Genomic DNA, 13,555 nt, shown 5'->3' on the forward strand with positions numbered 1-13,555 from the left:
GCTCACTCCCCACCTTGCTGTTTCAGCTGCTCGGTCCCTGTCACTTCTCAGCCATTTGCTCCCGGCCTTGCCACTTACCCCCATCGGCCACTTGCTCCCTGCCTTGCCGCTTTCCACCCCGGCTGCTCGCTCCATGCTATGCCACCTGGAGAAGCGGTGGTGATGGGGGTGGGGGGGTGGTGGCAGGAAGCGAGCGGCCGAGGGGGGGAGCGGCAAGGCTGGGAGTAAGCGGCCGAAGCAGCAAGGTGGGGAGCGAGCAGCGAGCAGATGGTTGGCAGAGGGAGCGGCAACGAGAAACGCCGAGGGCGGGAAGCAGCGGGGTACTGTTGGGGGTAGGATGGAGACAGCGATCGCAGCCATTGAGGGGGTCTGGGTTTGTTTTTTATGTCAAATTGAGTCATGCCATCTTTATTACTGGCAGCTTCTTAAACGTCGCAGATAGTGATGTTTCACTCGATGAGGCTGCATTGGCACATGTGCCAGTACTGCACCACCTAGTGGTTGCATTGTCAATGATACCCTTCATTGATGATTGGGCGTAAACTGATGGTGCGGTAATTTGCCGAATTGGATTTGTCCTACTTTTTGTTGACAGGATATACCTGTGCAAATTTTCACATTGTCAGGTAGATGCCAGTGTTGTAGCTGTAAACATCATTGACTCTCTTGTATTTGACATATCCTATTACAAAATATTACCTATGCATGCACTTCTGTTGTCAACTTCTTCATTCTAAATTTCTACATTCTATATATTGAGAATGATTACTACTTATGCTGAGTGATCAAACCATTATTGGACTTTCTGGCCACCATGTGGCAATATCATGTTGAATAGTGTTGAAAATTCTGTCTGCCATCTTGTTTTCTCTTTCAGTAAGTTCTTTAGATAAGTTTTAACTTTTTATCTTTATTACACAATTCAGTTTTTAATTTATTTTTTTCTTCATCCTGCTTTCCAGCTAAATTTTTTGGCTTTTCGGGCCCTGCTAATCCAGTGTCCCAAAGGGCTGTTTCCTGGCTGCTGCTTTTTAACTTTGAACCACCCAAGTACCCTGTGGAGCCAATATTCCTTGAAACCCACCTAAACTGTTGTCAACCATATTTGTTGTTTTGTTCCGCTGGCTGCACTGGATCACAAATATTACAGCTTTTTGTTACCATTTTCTGTCAACTAGGGTCTATTCTGCCACATATAGACCCATTCCTCTAATTTGTCCACATGTCAGCCGCCAGCATAAAGATCGGGACTAAATTATTCACTCCTTTGAGTATTATCATGTCATCTGCAAATTTAAGATCAGTTCCATTAATCTAAATCAATAATGAAAATGTTGAGTAGCATTATTTCAAAAACTTTGGCCATGTTCTGTCAGTAAATAAAGTTTAAATGTTAAGTTAAATCTGCAAATTTTTAATCTGCTTATTTAATAATTTGATGGTTGGGGTAGATGTTTTGAATTAGTTCTCTGAGCACAAACTTTGAATCATACGTCAAGAGTCTGAATATAGTTCAGTGAGTTTTGCAGAATTTTTCATGTGTTACGGACAGGACATGGGTGCAGGGTTCACTGAGATCCAAGCCCAAATTCTCAAGATACACAAAGCAGTGTGCTGTGAGCACTAGTTCACAAATTTACCCCAGATCTAAACATATGCAGCACCAAATCCATTTGAGTAATTCAATGGCCGGTACATAATAATGAAAGACAGTCACTTACCCACACAATTTGAGGATTTCGCATATTGGCTGTATGTAGGCATTCTGATCTCTTACTTTTTCTGCACAAAGATTAAGAATTTTAAAGACTTGAACCAAGTCTTTAATTGGCTTTTTATAAAAATAAAGTTAAGGCATTAAAACTTCATCATATTTTAGGAACATAGGAATTCCTATATGAAAAAAGACAAAGATCTGTCTTCTGGTGAAACTGCTTGTGATGGTCAACATCAGGGGTGTCCAACCTTTTCACGTTGGTGGGGGGCACATTACAATTTTTGTCCTACATAGGGGGCTGGTGAGCAAATTTCAGAAAGATAAAGGCACTAAAAATGTATCTTACTATTAATCAAAACAACAACAAATGTATATTTTTGTGAAGATGCTTTCAATGAGAAGATGAGTTTATTGACTTACTTTCTCATCATTATATTGAACACTGATTTAGTGACATACCTGGGATTGTTTTTGCTTGCGTCGTCAATCTCTATGGGCACACTTGATGTAGTGATGTGGAGTATTCTGGATAGATGTTCATCTGTCAGGAGAGAGATCTTAATCTCTCCCCCCTCTCTCTCTGTGTATTCCTTTCTCCGCACTCTCTCTGTGTGTCTCTGCCTCTCCCTCCCCCTCTCCCCCCTCTCCGCCTCTCTCTCTCTCTCCCTCCCTCCACCCTCTCTCCCTTCCTCCCCCCCCCACCCTTTCTCCCTCCCTCCCCTGCCCTCTCTCACTCTCTCCCCTTCCCTGTCTCTCCCCCTCTCCCATTTCTCTCCACCTCTCTTTGTCTCTCTCTCCCTCTCTCTCTGTCTGTGTCTCCCCCTCTCCGTGCTCCGTGTTCCCTGCTACCTGCTCCACACTCCCTGCAGCAACCATTCCCACAACTGGATACTTACCGTGCCTGTTTTATTTAAGTTGGGGCGAGTGGCAGAAGGGCAGGTTAATAGGATGGTGAAAAAGGCATATGGGACACTTGCCTTTATCAATCGAGGCATTGATTACAAAAGCAGGAAGGTCATGTTGGAGTTGTATAGAACTTTGGTAAGGCCACAGCTGGAGTACTGTGTGCAATTCTGGTCGCCACATTATAGGAAGGATGTGATTGCACTGGAGGGGGTGCAGAGGCGATTCACCAGGATGGTGCCTGGGATGGAACATTTAAGCTATGAAGATTGGTTGGATAGGCTTGGGTTGTTTTCACTAGAGCAGAGAATACTGAGGGGTGGCCTGATCGAGGTGTACAAGATTATGAGGGGCATGGACAGGGTGGATGGGGAGCAGCTGCTCCCCTTAGTTGAAGGGTCAGTTACGAGGGGACACAAGTTTAACGTAAGGGGCAGAAGGTTTAAGGGGTATTTGAGGAAGAACTTTTTTACCCAGAGGGTGGTGACGGTCTGGAATGCCCTGCCTGGGCACATGCTTTAAAAAGTACCTGGATGAGCACTTGGCATGCCATTACATTCAAGGCTATGGGCCAAGTGCTGGCAAATGGGATGAGGTAGACAGGTCAGGTGTCTTTAATGCATCGGTGCAGACTCGATGGGCTGAAGGACCTCTTCAGCACTGTATTATTCTGTGATTCTGTGAGTGGAGGTGGGAACCTAGCCAGTGTGCAGGATACAGGACATTTACTAAACCACGCAAAAGCAACGCGGCGGCTGAGCCCAGGGCGCCTGCACCACATTCCACCAATCAGTGCTAACCCCACCCAGGCATCCCCTGTCAGTCAAAGAGAGTGACCAATCACCAATCACAGACAGGAAACTCTGCCCATCAGACGCTGGTCCTGCCTATCCCCTCCACCTGATGTACAGGGAAGCCATCAGTGCCAAGCTATGGGCAGATTGGCGGGCCGGATGGAAACCTTGGGCAGGCCAGATTCTGGCCCGCGGGCCATATGTTGGACAACCCTAATCTATATTATCTAGTCCCTTTGGAATCCTAAAAATATCAATCATATCAACTCTCAACCTTCTCTTTTCCAGTCAGTACACATCCAATTTACAAAAAGCTCCTCAAAATATAAGCACTCCATCCCTTCACTATGTTGCTTGCTCTTTTAAGTATCCTTTCAATAGTTACAATACCCTTCTTCTACTGTGATGATAAAACTGTGCATAATAACCAACTGCACTTTCAAAATCCCAACTACTAGCCTTTGGCCTTCCATTCACCATGGCATTTCTTGAGTACTGACCTTCTCAACCAATTGAAGGTGGGGCTTCAATTCCCTAGTCCCAATTAAAACCATTACTCTCTCTCACCTGGCTGGTCCCTCGGCATGGCTCTCAACTCCACTCCCTGTGTCCCAAGGTACGCAGACTTTAATGGATATAGCAGACAACTATTTTAGCCATTCATCGCCAGATCTAGCATGACCACATAAAGCGCTATTGGGTCCTGCTCTCATCTGCCAAAGCTGCTCACTGTTCCAGGGTCATCCTGGAATTAAAGATAACCCCTAGCTTTTTTCTCTAATTCAAACCATCTTCTTAAACCCCTCTTTCCTGTCTCCTCCATCCTCACCAGCAAAAACAAGTGCAAGGAGCTCATGGACTCCTTTGTCACTAAGATAGAGACCATCCAATCAGCTGCCTCTGCTGCTTCCCTCTGGATCCCTAACCCACCAGATAAACTTCCCATAAGGATCCCCCTGCCCTAGCCCTGAACTCATATGTTTCTCTAGTTTCTCTCCTATCTTTCCCCATGCCCTCTCAGAGCTCACTCAAATCCATGATACTCACATCCTGCTCCCTCGATCCTATTCTCACAAACTGCTGACTACCCAACTTCACTTCCTGGCTTCCATGTTAACTGATATTGTTAACAATTCTCTTTCCCCAGGTAGTCTCCCTCCGCTTCAAAGCTACCATCATCACCCCTCTTCTCAAAAAAATCTTTAATCCCTCTATCCCTGCAAATACCACCCCTTCTTTAACCTTCCTTTCCTCTCCAAAGTCCTTGAACATGTTGTCACCTCTCAAATCCCTGCCTTTCCTGGAACTCCATGTTTGACTCCCTTCAATCAGGTTTCTGCCCCTGCCACAGTACAGCTCTTATCAAAGTCACAAATGGCATCCTATTTGACTGCGACAAAGGTAAGCTGTCCTTCCCCATCCTTCTCGACCTATCTGCAGCCTTTGGGACAGTTGACCACACTATCCTCCCCTAATGCCTCTCCACCGTCATACAGCTGGCTGGGACTGCACTTGCCTCGTTCCATTCTTATGTAACCAGTCATAGCCAGAAAATCACCTGCAATGACTTTTCTTCCCGCTCCTTCACAGTCACCTTTGGTGTCCCCCAAGGATGTATCCTTGCCCGACCTCTTATTTCTCATCTACATGCTGCCCCTCAGCAACATCATCCGAAAACACAGCATTAGTTTCCACATATAAGCGAACAGCTCTACCTTACCACCATTTCTCTCGACTCCTCCACAGTCTCTAAATTGTCCAGTACTGAATCAGCAGAAATTTTCTCCAACTAAACATGGGAAGACCAAAGCCATTGTCTTCAGTCCCCACCACAAATTCTGTTTCCTAGCCACTAGTTCCATCCCTCTCTCCCTGGCAATTGTCTGAGGCTAAACCAGATTGTTTCTATCCTTGGTGTCGTATCTGACCCCAAGATGAGATTCCCACCACATATCCATGCCATCACTAAGCCTGCCTATTTCCACCTCCATAACATCGCCCAACTCTGACCCTGCCTGGGCTCATCTGCTGCTGAAATCTTCATCCCTGTCTTTCTTACCTCGAGACTTGACTATTCCAACACACTCCTTGCTGGCCTCCCATGTTCTATCCTCTATAAACTTGAGGCCATCCAAATCTCTGCTGCTCGTATCCTAAAACACACCAAGTTCCATTCCCCCATCAACCCTGTGCTCACTGACCTACATTGGCTTCAGTTAAGCAATGCCTTGATCTTCAAATACTCATTCTTGTTTTCAAATCCCTCTGTAATCTTGCCCCTCCCTATCTCTGTAATCTCCTCCAGTTCTAAATTGTCTGAGATATCTGTGCTCCTCCAATTCTAGCCTCTTGAGCATCTCTAATTTTAATCACACCACCATTGGTGGCCTTGCATTCAGCTGCCAAGTTTGGCAGTGCAGTAGGCTGTGTACATGGGAGCAGGAAGTTGCAACAAGATGTTGACAAATCAAGTGAGCAAGCAAAACTATGAAGTTCAACATGGGGAAGTTGAGGTCATTCACTTTGGATTTAACAAAGACAAATCAATAAAAGCTGCTGCAAAAATAATTTAAAATAACAAATGGAATGTTGGTCTTCCTCTCCCTTGAGTTTAGAAGCTGCTGGGGTGATCTAATTGAAGTGTTTAAAATGATAAAGAGATTCAATAGGATAGATACAGAGAAACTATTTCTGCTGGTGAGGGGAATCCAGAACAAGGGTTGTAATCTTCAAATTAAAACTAGGCATTTAGGAATGATTCAGGAAGCACTTTTTCACACAAAAAGTGGTGGAAATCTAGAACTCTCTTCCGCGAAATCCTATGGATGCTGGATCATTTGGAAATTTTCTAGACTGAGATCTATGGATGGTTGTTAGGTAAGAGTGTATCAAAGGCTGATCAATAGAGTTGAGGTACAGATGGCCCATGATCTGAGTGAATAGTGAAGCAGAGTCAAGGAGCTATATGGCCTATTCCTGTTCCTATGTCACACAATATTTTGATTGATACAGAATAGAAACATAAATAAGTGAACAGTCAACAGCAAAAAGGATACAAATCCAAACTGATAATGTTTCACCAACCTCTTCAAAGCATGCAGATGTCTATCAACAAGGTTGCACTGCAGAATATGCAAAAATAGACTTAGACACAGAAATGGCCTTAAATGTGATAGAATCACATGTGATAGAATGGTTACAGCACAGAAGGAGCCCATTGGCCTGTCATGTCCATGCCAGCTCTCTGCAAGAGCAACTCACCCTTGTCCCACTCCCCCACCTTTTCCCCATAGCCTTGCAAATTTTTTCTCTTCAGATAATTATCCAGTTCTCTTTTGAAGGCCTCGATTGAATCTGCCTCCACCACACTCTCAGGCAATGCATTCCAGATCCTAATCACCAGCCACGTAAAATGTTTTTCCTCGTCGCCATTGCTTCTTTTGCCAATCAACTTAGATTGGTGTCCTCTGATGAAAAAGTAAGTGGCTTCTAAATTCCAGTAAAATTCTCATGCATCATGATCAGTGGTCTCACAAAGGCTTTTAACAGTTAAATTGAGAAAATAAGTATTTCATCCTGAAAAGCAAAGCCCAATAGAAAAAAAAATAACTTTAAAGGAGAATGTTATCTTCAGTAACATGTTCAAAAATGAAACATCGCAGAAAAAACATGATTATAGCATGATTCTATTACCCATACAAAAGCAAAATACCATGGATACAGGAAATCTAAAATAAAAACAGAAAATGCAGGAAATACTCAGCAGCTCTGGCAGCATTTGTAGAGAGACAAACAGAGTTAACGTTTCAGGTCTTTGACCTTTCATCAAAACTGCAAAAAGTTAGAAATGTAATAGGTTCTGAGCGAGTGAAGGGGGGATGGAGGGGGGTAAAAGAATAAAAGGGAAGATCTGTGATAGGGTGGAGGGCAGGAAAGAGTAAATAACAAAAGGTTTCATGGTGCAAGGCCAAAGGGAGTGGTAATGGGACAAGTAAAGAAACAAAAGATGTGGCCAGAGAGTTGTGAATGGCAGAATAATGAACAGCTGCTGTCTGAAAGCAAAGAATAGGAAATAAAAGAGAAACAAGAGAAAGGAAAAATAAGCAAAGAGAAAGAAAACAAAATGCAGGCGGATGGAGAATTAAAATGACCTGTGACTAATTAGAAGCTTGGGGTTGTGCTTGTGGACTCAACGGAGGTGTTCCACAAAGTGGTCACCCAGCCTGCGTTTGGTCTCCCAATATACAGGAGACCGCATTGTGAGCAGGGAATGCAGTATATTAAATTGCAAATTGCTGTTTCACCTAGAAGGAGTGTTTGGGGCTTTGGATGGTGCAAAGGGAGGAGGTAAAAGGGAAGGTTTGCATCTCCTCCGCTTGCACAGAAAGGTGCTGTAGGAAGGGAAGAGTGTGTTCGGGGTGACTGAGGAGTGGACTGTGGTGGGAACAGTCTCTTTGCAATGCTGAAAGGGGAGGAGAAGGGATGATATATTAGTGGTGGCATTGCTCTGGAGGTGATGTAAATGTCAGCAGATGATCCACTGACTGATTCTATTACATATTCCTTTCTGAAATGCACTTTTCCATATATTTTACACCAACTACAAACTACATTGAGTTCTGACAAATATTGAACAAATTGTTGGAGCTGTGGGCTGACAAGTCCCCAGGTCCTGATGGACTTCATCCTAGGGTGTTAAAAGAAGTGGCAAGTGAGACAGTTGATGCATTAGTTTTTAATTTTCCAAAATTCCCTAGATTCGGGGAAGATTCCATTAGATTAGAAAATAGCAAATGTATCTCCTTTATTCAAAAATGGAGGGAGACAGAAAGCAGGAAACTATAGGCCAATTAGTTTAACATCTGTCAATGGGAAAATGTTAGAAGCTTTTATTAAAGACGTTGTAGCAGGGCATTTAGAAAAATTCAAGGTAATCAGGCAGAGTCAACATGGTTTTGTGAAACTGAAATTATGTTTAAACAATTTATTGGAGTTCTTTGAGGCAGTTACATGTGCTGTGGATAAATGGGAACCAGTGGATGTATTGTACTTAGATTTCCAGAAGGCATTTGATAAGGTGCCACATCAAAGATAATTGCAGAAAATAAAAGCTTATGGTGTAGGGGGTAACATATTGGCATGGACAGAAGATTGATGGAGAGAAGATTAGCTAACAGGAAACAGAGAGTAGGCATAAATGGGTCATTTTCTGATTGGCAAGGTGTAACGAGTGGTGTGCCTCAGGGATCTGTGCTGGGGCCTCAACTTTTTACAATTTATATAAATGACTTAGATGAAGGGACCGAAGGTACGGTTGCTAAATTTGCAGATGACACAAAGATAGGTAGGAACGTAACTTGTAAAGAGGACTTAAGGAGGCTACAAAGGGATAAAGATAGGTTAAGTGAGTGGGCAAAGACCTGGCAAATGGAGTATAATGTGGGAAAATGTGAAATTGTCCACTTTGGCAGGAAGAATAAAAAAGCATATTATCTAAATGGTGAGAGACTGCAGAGCTGAGATGCAGAGGGATCTGGGTGTCCTAGTGCATAAATCGCAGAAGGTTAGTATGCAGGTACAGCACATAATTAGAAAAACTAATAGAATGTTATCGTTTATCACAAGGGGAATTGAATACAAAAGTAGGAGGTTATGCTTCAGCTATGCAGGGCACTGGTGAGACCACATCTGGAGTACTGTGTACAGTTCTAGTCTCCTTATTTAAGGAAGGGTATAAATGCATTGGAGGTAGTACAGAGAAGGTTTACTAGACTAATACCTGGAATGGGTGGGCTGTCTCATGAGGAAAGATTGGACAGGCTAGGTTTGTATCTGCTGGAATTTAGAAGAGTAAGAAGAAACTTGATTGAAACATACAAGATCCTGAGGGATCTTGACAGGGTGGATGTAGAAGGATGCTTCCCTTTGTGGGAGAATCTAGAACTAGGTGTCACTGTTTAAAAATAAGGGGTTGCCCATTTAAGACAGAGATGAGGAGAAATTTTTTCTGTCAGAGGTTCGTGAGTCTTTGGAATTCTCTTCCTCAAAAGGCGATGGAAGCAGAGTCTTTTGAGTATTTTTAAGGCAGAGGTCAATAGATTCTTGATAAACAAGGGGGTGGAAGGTTATTGGGGGTAGGTGGAAATGTGGTGTAATCAGTACAACCATGAACTTATTGAATGGAGGAGCAGGCTCGAAGGGCTGAGTGGCCTACTCCTGCTCGTAATTCGTATGTACATATGTAAAAATCACAGACAAATGCATATGAAAGCATTGATTCCTTTAATATAAATTGCAAAATTGTAATCTCACTGTTGGTTAAGAGGATACCCTCATGCTTATTCTTAGGATGACATATAATGAGATACAATGCAACCAAATTTAGAAAGAAAGATTTTCAGCAGTGCAATACAAAATGATCATTTTTTAAACAGGGACTTCACATCCTAGGAATCTCAGACGTCATCAGATTTCTGTCAGTTTATGATCAGAGTTCCATATATGTTGCTACTTGCTAGCATGTTATATCTATTTGAGGTCAGTGCAAAAAAAAATATGTTCTGCAATAATGGAACCATTTTTTTCTTTAGGTAACCAACAGTTTGTTAGAAATTACAACTGTGAGTTTCAGGTAGTATGCAATTATTTGCAGGGACAACTACATAGAAAATTTAGTGTAAGAGAAGGAACCGAAAGAAAGGGTATTATGTGTTAAGTGAAATATAGAATTACATGGAATATACTTCACAGAAACAGGCCATTGGCTCAACCAGTTCATGCTTTTGCTCTACTCAAGCCTCCTCCCATCCCTCCTCACCTAACTCTAACAGAATAATCGTCTTCTATTCCCTTCTCCCTCATATATGTTTCCAGCTTCCCCAAACAGTAGTACAGCAAGTTAGTCAGGAAAAATCATAAGATTATAGTAGAAACATTTATGAAACTATTAACACACTGCTTGTCTGCAATAAAAAGGCACATGATGTTACATTGGAGACCAGAAATTGAAACTGACCATCTAATTATAGGAAGGCTATTATGTCCCTTGCAATGAAGCAATGGGTTCAGGTATCTGGAAAAGTTAGAGATGTGCATCTAGTTTTCTTTAGAAATGAGACATCATAGAAACATAGAAGCATAGAAAATAGCAGCAGGAGTAGGCCATTTGGCCCTTTGAACCTGCTCCACCATTCATTATGATCATGGCTGATCATCCACCTCAGTAACCAGTTCCCACTTTCCCCCCATATCCTTTGATCCCATTTGCCCCAAAAGCTATATCTAACTCCTCCTTGAAAACATACAATGTTTTGGCCTCAAATGCTTTTTGTGGTAGCGAATTCCACAGGCTCACCACTCTCTGGGTGAAGAAATTTCTCCCCATCTCAGTCCTGAAAGGTTTACCCCGTATCCTTAGACTATGACCCCTGGTTCTGGACCCTCCCACCATCGGGAACATCCTTCCTGCGTCTACCCTGTCAAGTCCTGTTAGAATTTTATAGGTTTCTATGAGACCTGCCCCCTCACTCTTCTGAACTCCAGCGAATATAATCCTAACTGACTCAATCTCTCCCCATACGTCGGTCCCGCCATCCTAGGAATCAGTCTGGTAAACCATCGCTGCACTCCCTCTATAGCAAGAACATCCTTCCTCAGCTAAGGAGACCAAAACTATAAACAATATTCCAGGTGTGGCCTCACCAAGGCCCTGTAAAATTACAGCAAGACATCCCTGCTCCTGTACTTGGAATCCTCTCGCTATGAAGGCCAACATACCATTTGCCCTTTTTACCGCCTGTTGCACCTGCATGCTTATCTTCAACGACTGGTGTACGAGAACACCCAGGTCTCATTGCACATTCCCCTCTCTCAGTTTATAGCCGTTCAGATAATAATCTGCCTTCCTGTTTTTGCTACCAAAGTGGATAACTTCACATTTATCCACATTATACTGCATCTGCCATGCATTTGCCCACTCACTCAACTTGTACAAATAGAAACATAGAAAATTGGAGCAGGAGTAGGCCATTCGGCCCTTCGAGCCTGCTCCACCATTCATTATGATCATGGCTGATCATCCAACTCAGTAACCTGTTCCCACTTTTGCCCCATAATCTTTGATCCTTTAAACCCAAGAGATAGATCTAACTCCTTCTTGAAAACATACAATGTTTTGGCCTCAACTGCTTTCTGTGGTAGCGAATTCCACAGGTTCACCACTCTCTGGGTGAAGAAATTTCTCCTCACCTCAGTCCTGAACGGTTTACCCCATTTCCTTAGACTATGACCCGTGGTTCTGGACTCCCTGACCATCGGGAACATCCTTCTTGCATCCTCAGTATCACCCTGAAGCCTCTCTGCATCGTCCTCACAACTCACCCTCCCACCCAATTTTGTGTCATTTGCAAATTTGGAGATATTACATTTAGTTCCCTCATCTAAATCATTAATATATATTGTGAATAGCTGGGGTCCTAGCACCGATCCCTGAGGTACCCCACTAGTCACTGCCTGCCATTCGGAAAAAGACCCATTTATTCCTACTCTTTGTTTCCTGTCTGCCAACCAATTTTCTATCCATCGCAATACACTACCCCCAATCCCATATGCTTTAATTTTACATGCTAATCTCTTCTGTGGGGCTTTGTCAAAAGCCTTCTGAAATTCCAAATAAACCACATCCACCGGCTCCCCCTCATCAACTCTACTAGTTACATCCTCGAAGAATTCTAGTAGATTTGTCAAATATAATATCCCTTTCGTAAATCCATGCTGACTCTGTCCGATTCTACCACTGTTCTCCAAATGGTCTGCTATAAAATCTTTGATAATGGACTCTAGAATTTTCCCCACAACCGACGGCAGGCTGACTGGTCTATAATTTCCTGTTTTCTCTCTACCTCCCTTTTTAAATAGTGGGGTTACATTAGCTACCCTCCAATCTGTAGGAACTGTTCCAGAGTCTATCGAATCTTGGAAGATGACCACCAATGCATCCACTATTTCTAGGGCCACTTCCTTAAGTACTCTCGGATGTAGATTATCAAGCTCTGGGGATTTATCGGCCTTCAATCCCATCAATTTCCCAAACACCATTTCTCTATTTCTCTACTAATACTGATTTCTTTCAGTTCCTCTCTCTCACTAAGCCCTGTGTTCCCCAACATTTCTGGTATGATATTTGTGTCCTCCTTTGTGAAGACAGAACCAAAGTGTGCATTTAGTTGGTCAGCCATTTCTTTGTTCCCCATAATAAATTCCCCTGTTTCTGACTGTAAGGGATCTACATTTGTCTTCACCAATCTTTTTCTCTTCACATACCTATAGAAACGTTTACAGTCAGTTTTTATGTTCCCTGCAAGCTTACTCTCGTACTCTATTTTCCCCTCTTAATCAATCCCTTGGTCCTCCTTTACTGAATTCTAAACTGCTCCCAATCCTCAGGTCTGTTGTTTTTTTCTGGCGAATTTATATGCCTCTTCCTTGAAAATAACAGTTGAAGATTTCATTATATTACACAAACAACAAAAATAACTGCTTTGCCAGAATGCAGGAAATGAGCACCAGTTGGGGATCATTATATTTCAACTCTTGTAACAATATTGTTCAACATGTAAAGTCAGCTAGTGTCAGTACTGGTGGGCATTTTCATCAGATCCTTTGCAATCATTCTTACTTGTGTACATTTCCTCATGTGATAGAGTCATGGAGTCATTTACGGCACAGAGGAGGCCATTCGGCCCATCGATTCTATGCTGGTTATCCATTCAGCAAACCCCAGCTTTATCCCCGTAGCCCTGTAAGTTTATTTCCTTCAAGTGCCCATCCAATTTCCTTTTGAAATAATTGATCGTCTCTGATTCTACCACCTACATAGGCAGCCACTTCCAGGTCATTACCACTCACTGTGTAAAAATGTTCTTCATCACCCTAACCCTAACTCCTGAATCTCTTGCCCAAAAGCTTAAATCCGTCTCTCCTAAACCTTGTACATCAGCTAACGGGTACAGTTTTTCTTTGTCTATCCTATCCAGACTTGTCATAATCTTGTGCACCTCTATTAAATCTCACTGCAATCTCTTTTTCTCCAAGGAGAACAACCCCAGCTTCTCCACCCTAACCATGTAGCTAAAATCCCTCA

At 42.9% G+C, this 13,555-nt stretch overlaps 1 protein-coding gene across 1 annotated transcript in view; it reads right to left on the reverse strand.

The window, feature by feature from the left end:
- The window catches only part of LOC137380040 (cilia- and flagella-associated protein 69-like), a 188,074-nt gene that overhangs the window by 154,032 nt on the left and 20,487 nt on the right, over positions 1–13,555 (reverse strand). The window contains exons 3-4 of the mRNA XM_068051569.1: positions 6,471–6,536; positions 1,722–1,831 (exon numbers count right to left, since the gene is read on the reverse strand). Coding sequence (XP_067907670.1) covers positions 1,722–1,831; positions 6,471–6,536 — 176 coding nt within the window. The remainder of the gene's footprint in view (positions 1–1,721; positions 1,832–6,470; positions 6,537–13,555) is intronic.

This window comes from Heterodontus francisci, chromosome 2 (genome assembly GCF_036365525.1).
Source record: "Heterodontus francisci isolate sHetFra1 chromosome 2, sHetFra1.hap1, whole genome shotgun sequence".
Taxonomy (NCBI): Eukaryota; Metazoa; Chordata; class Chondrichthyes; order Heterodontiformes; family Heterodontidae; genus Heterodontus; species Heterodontus francisci.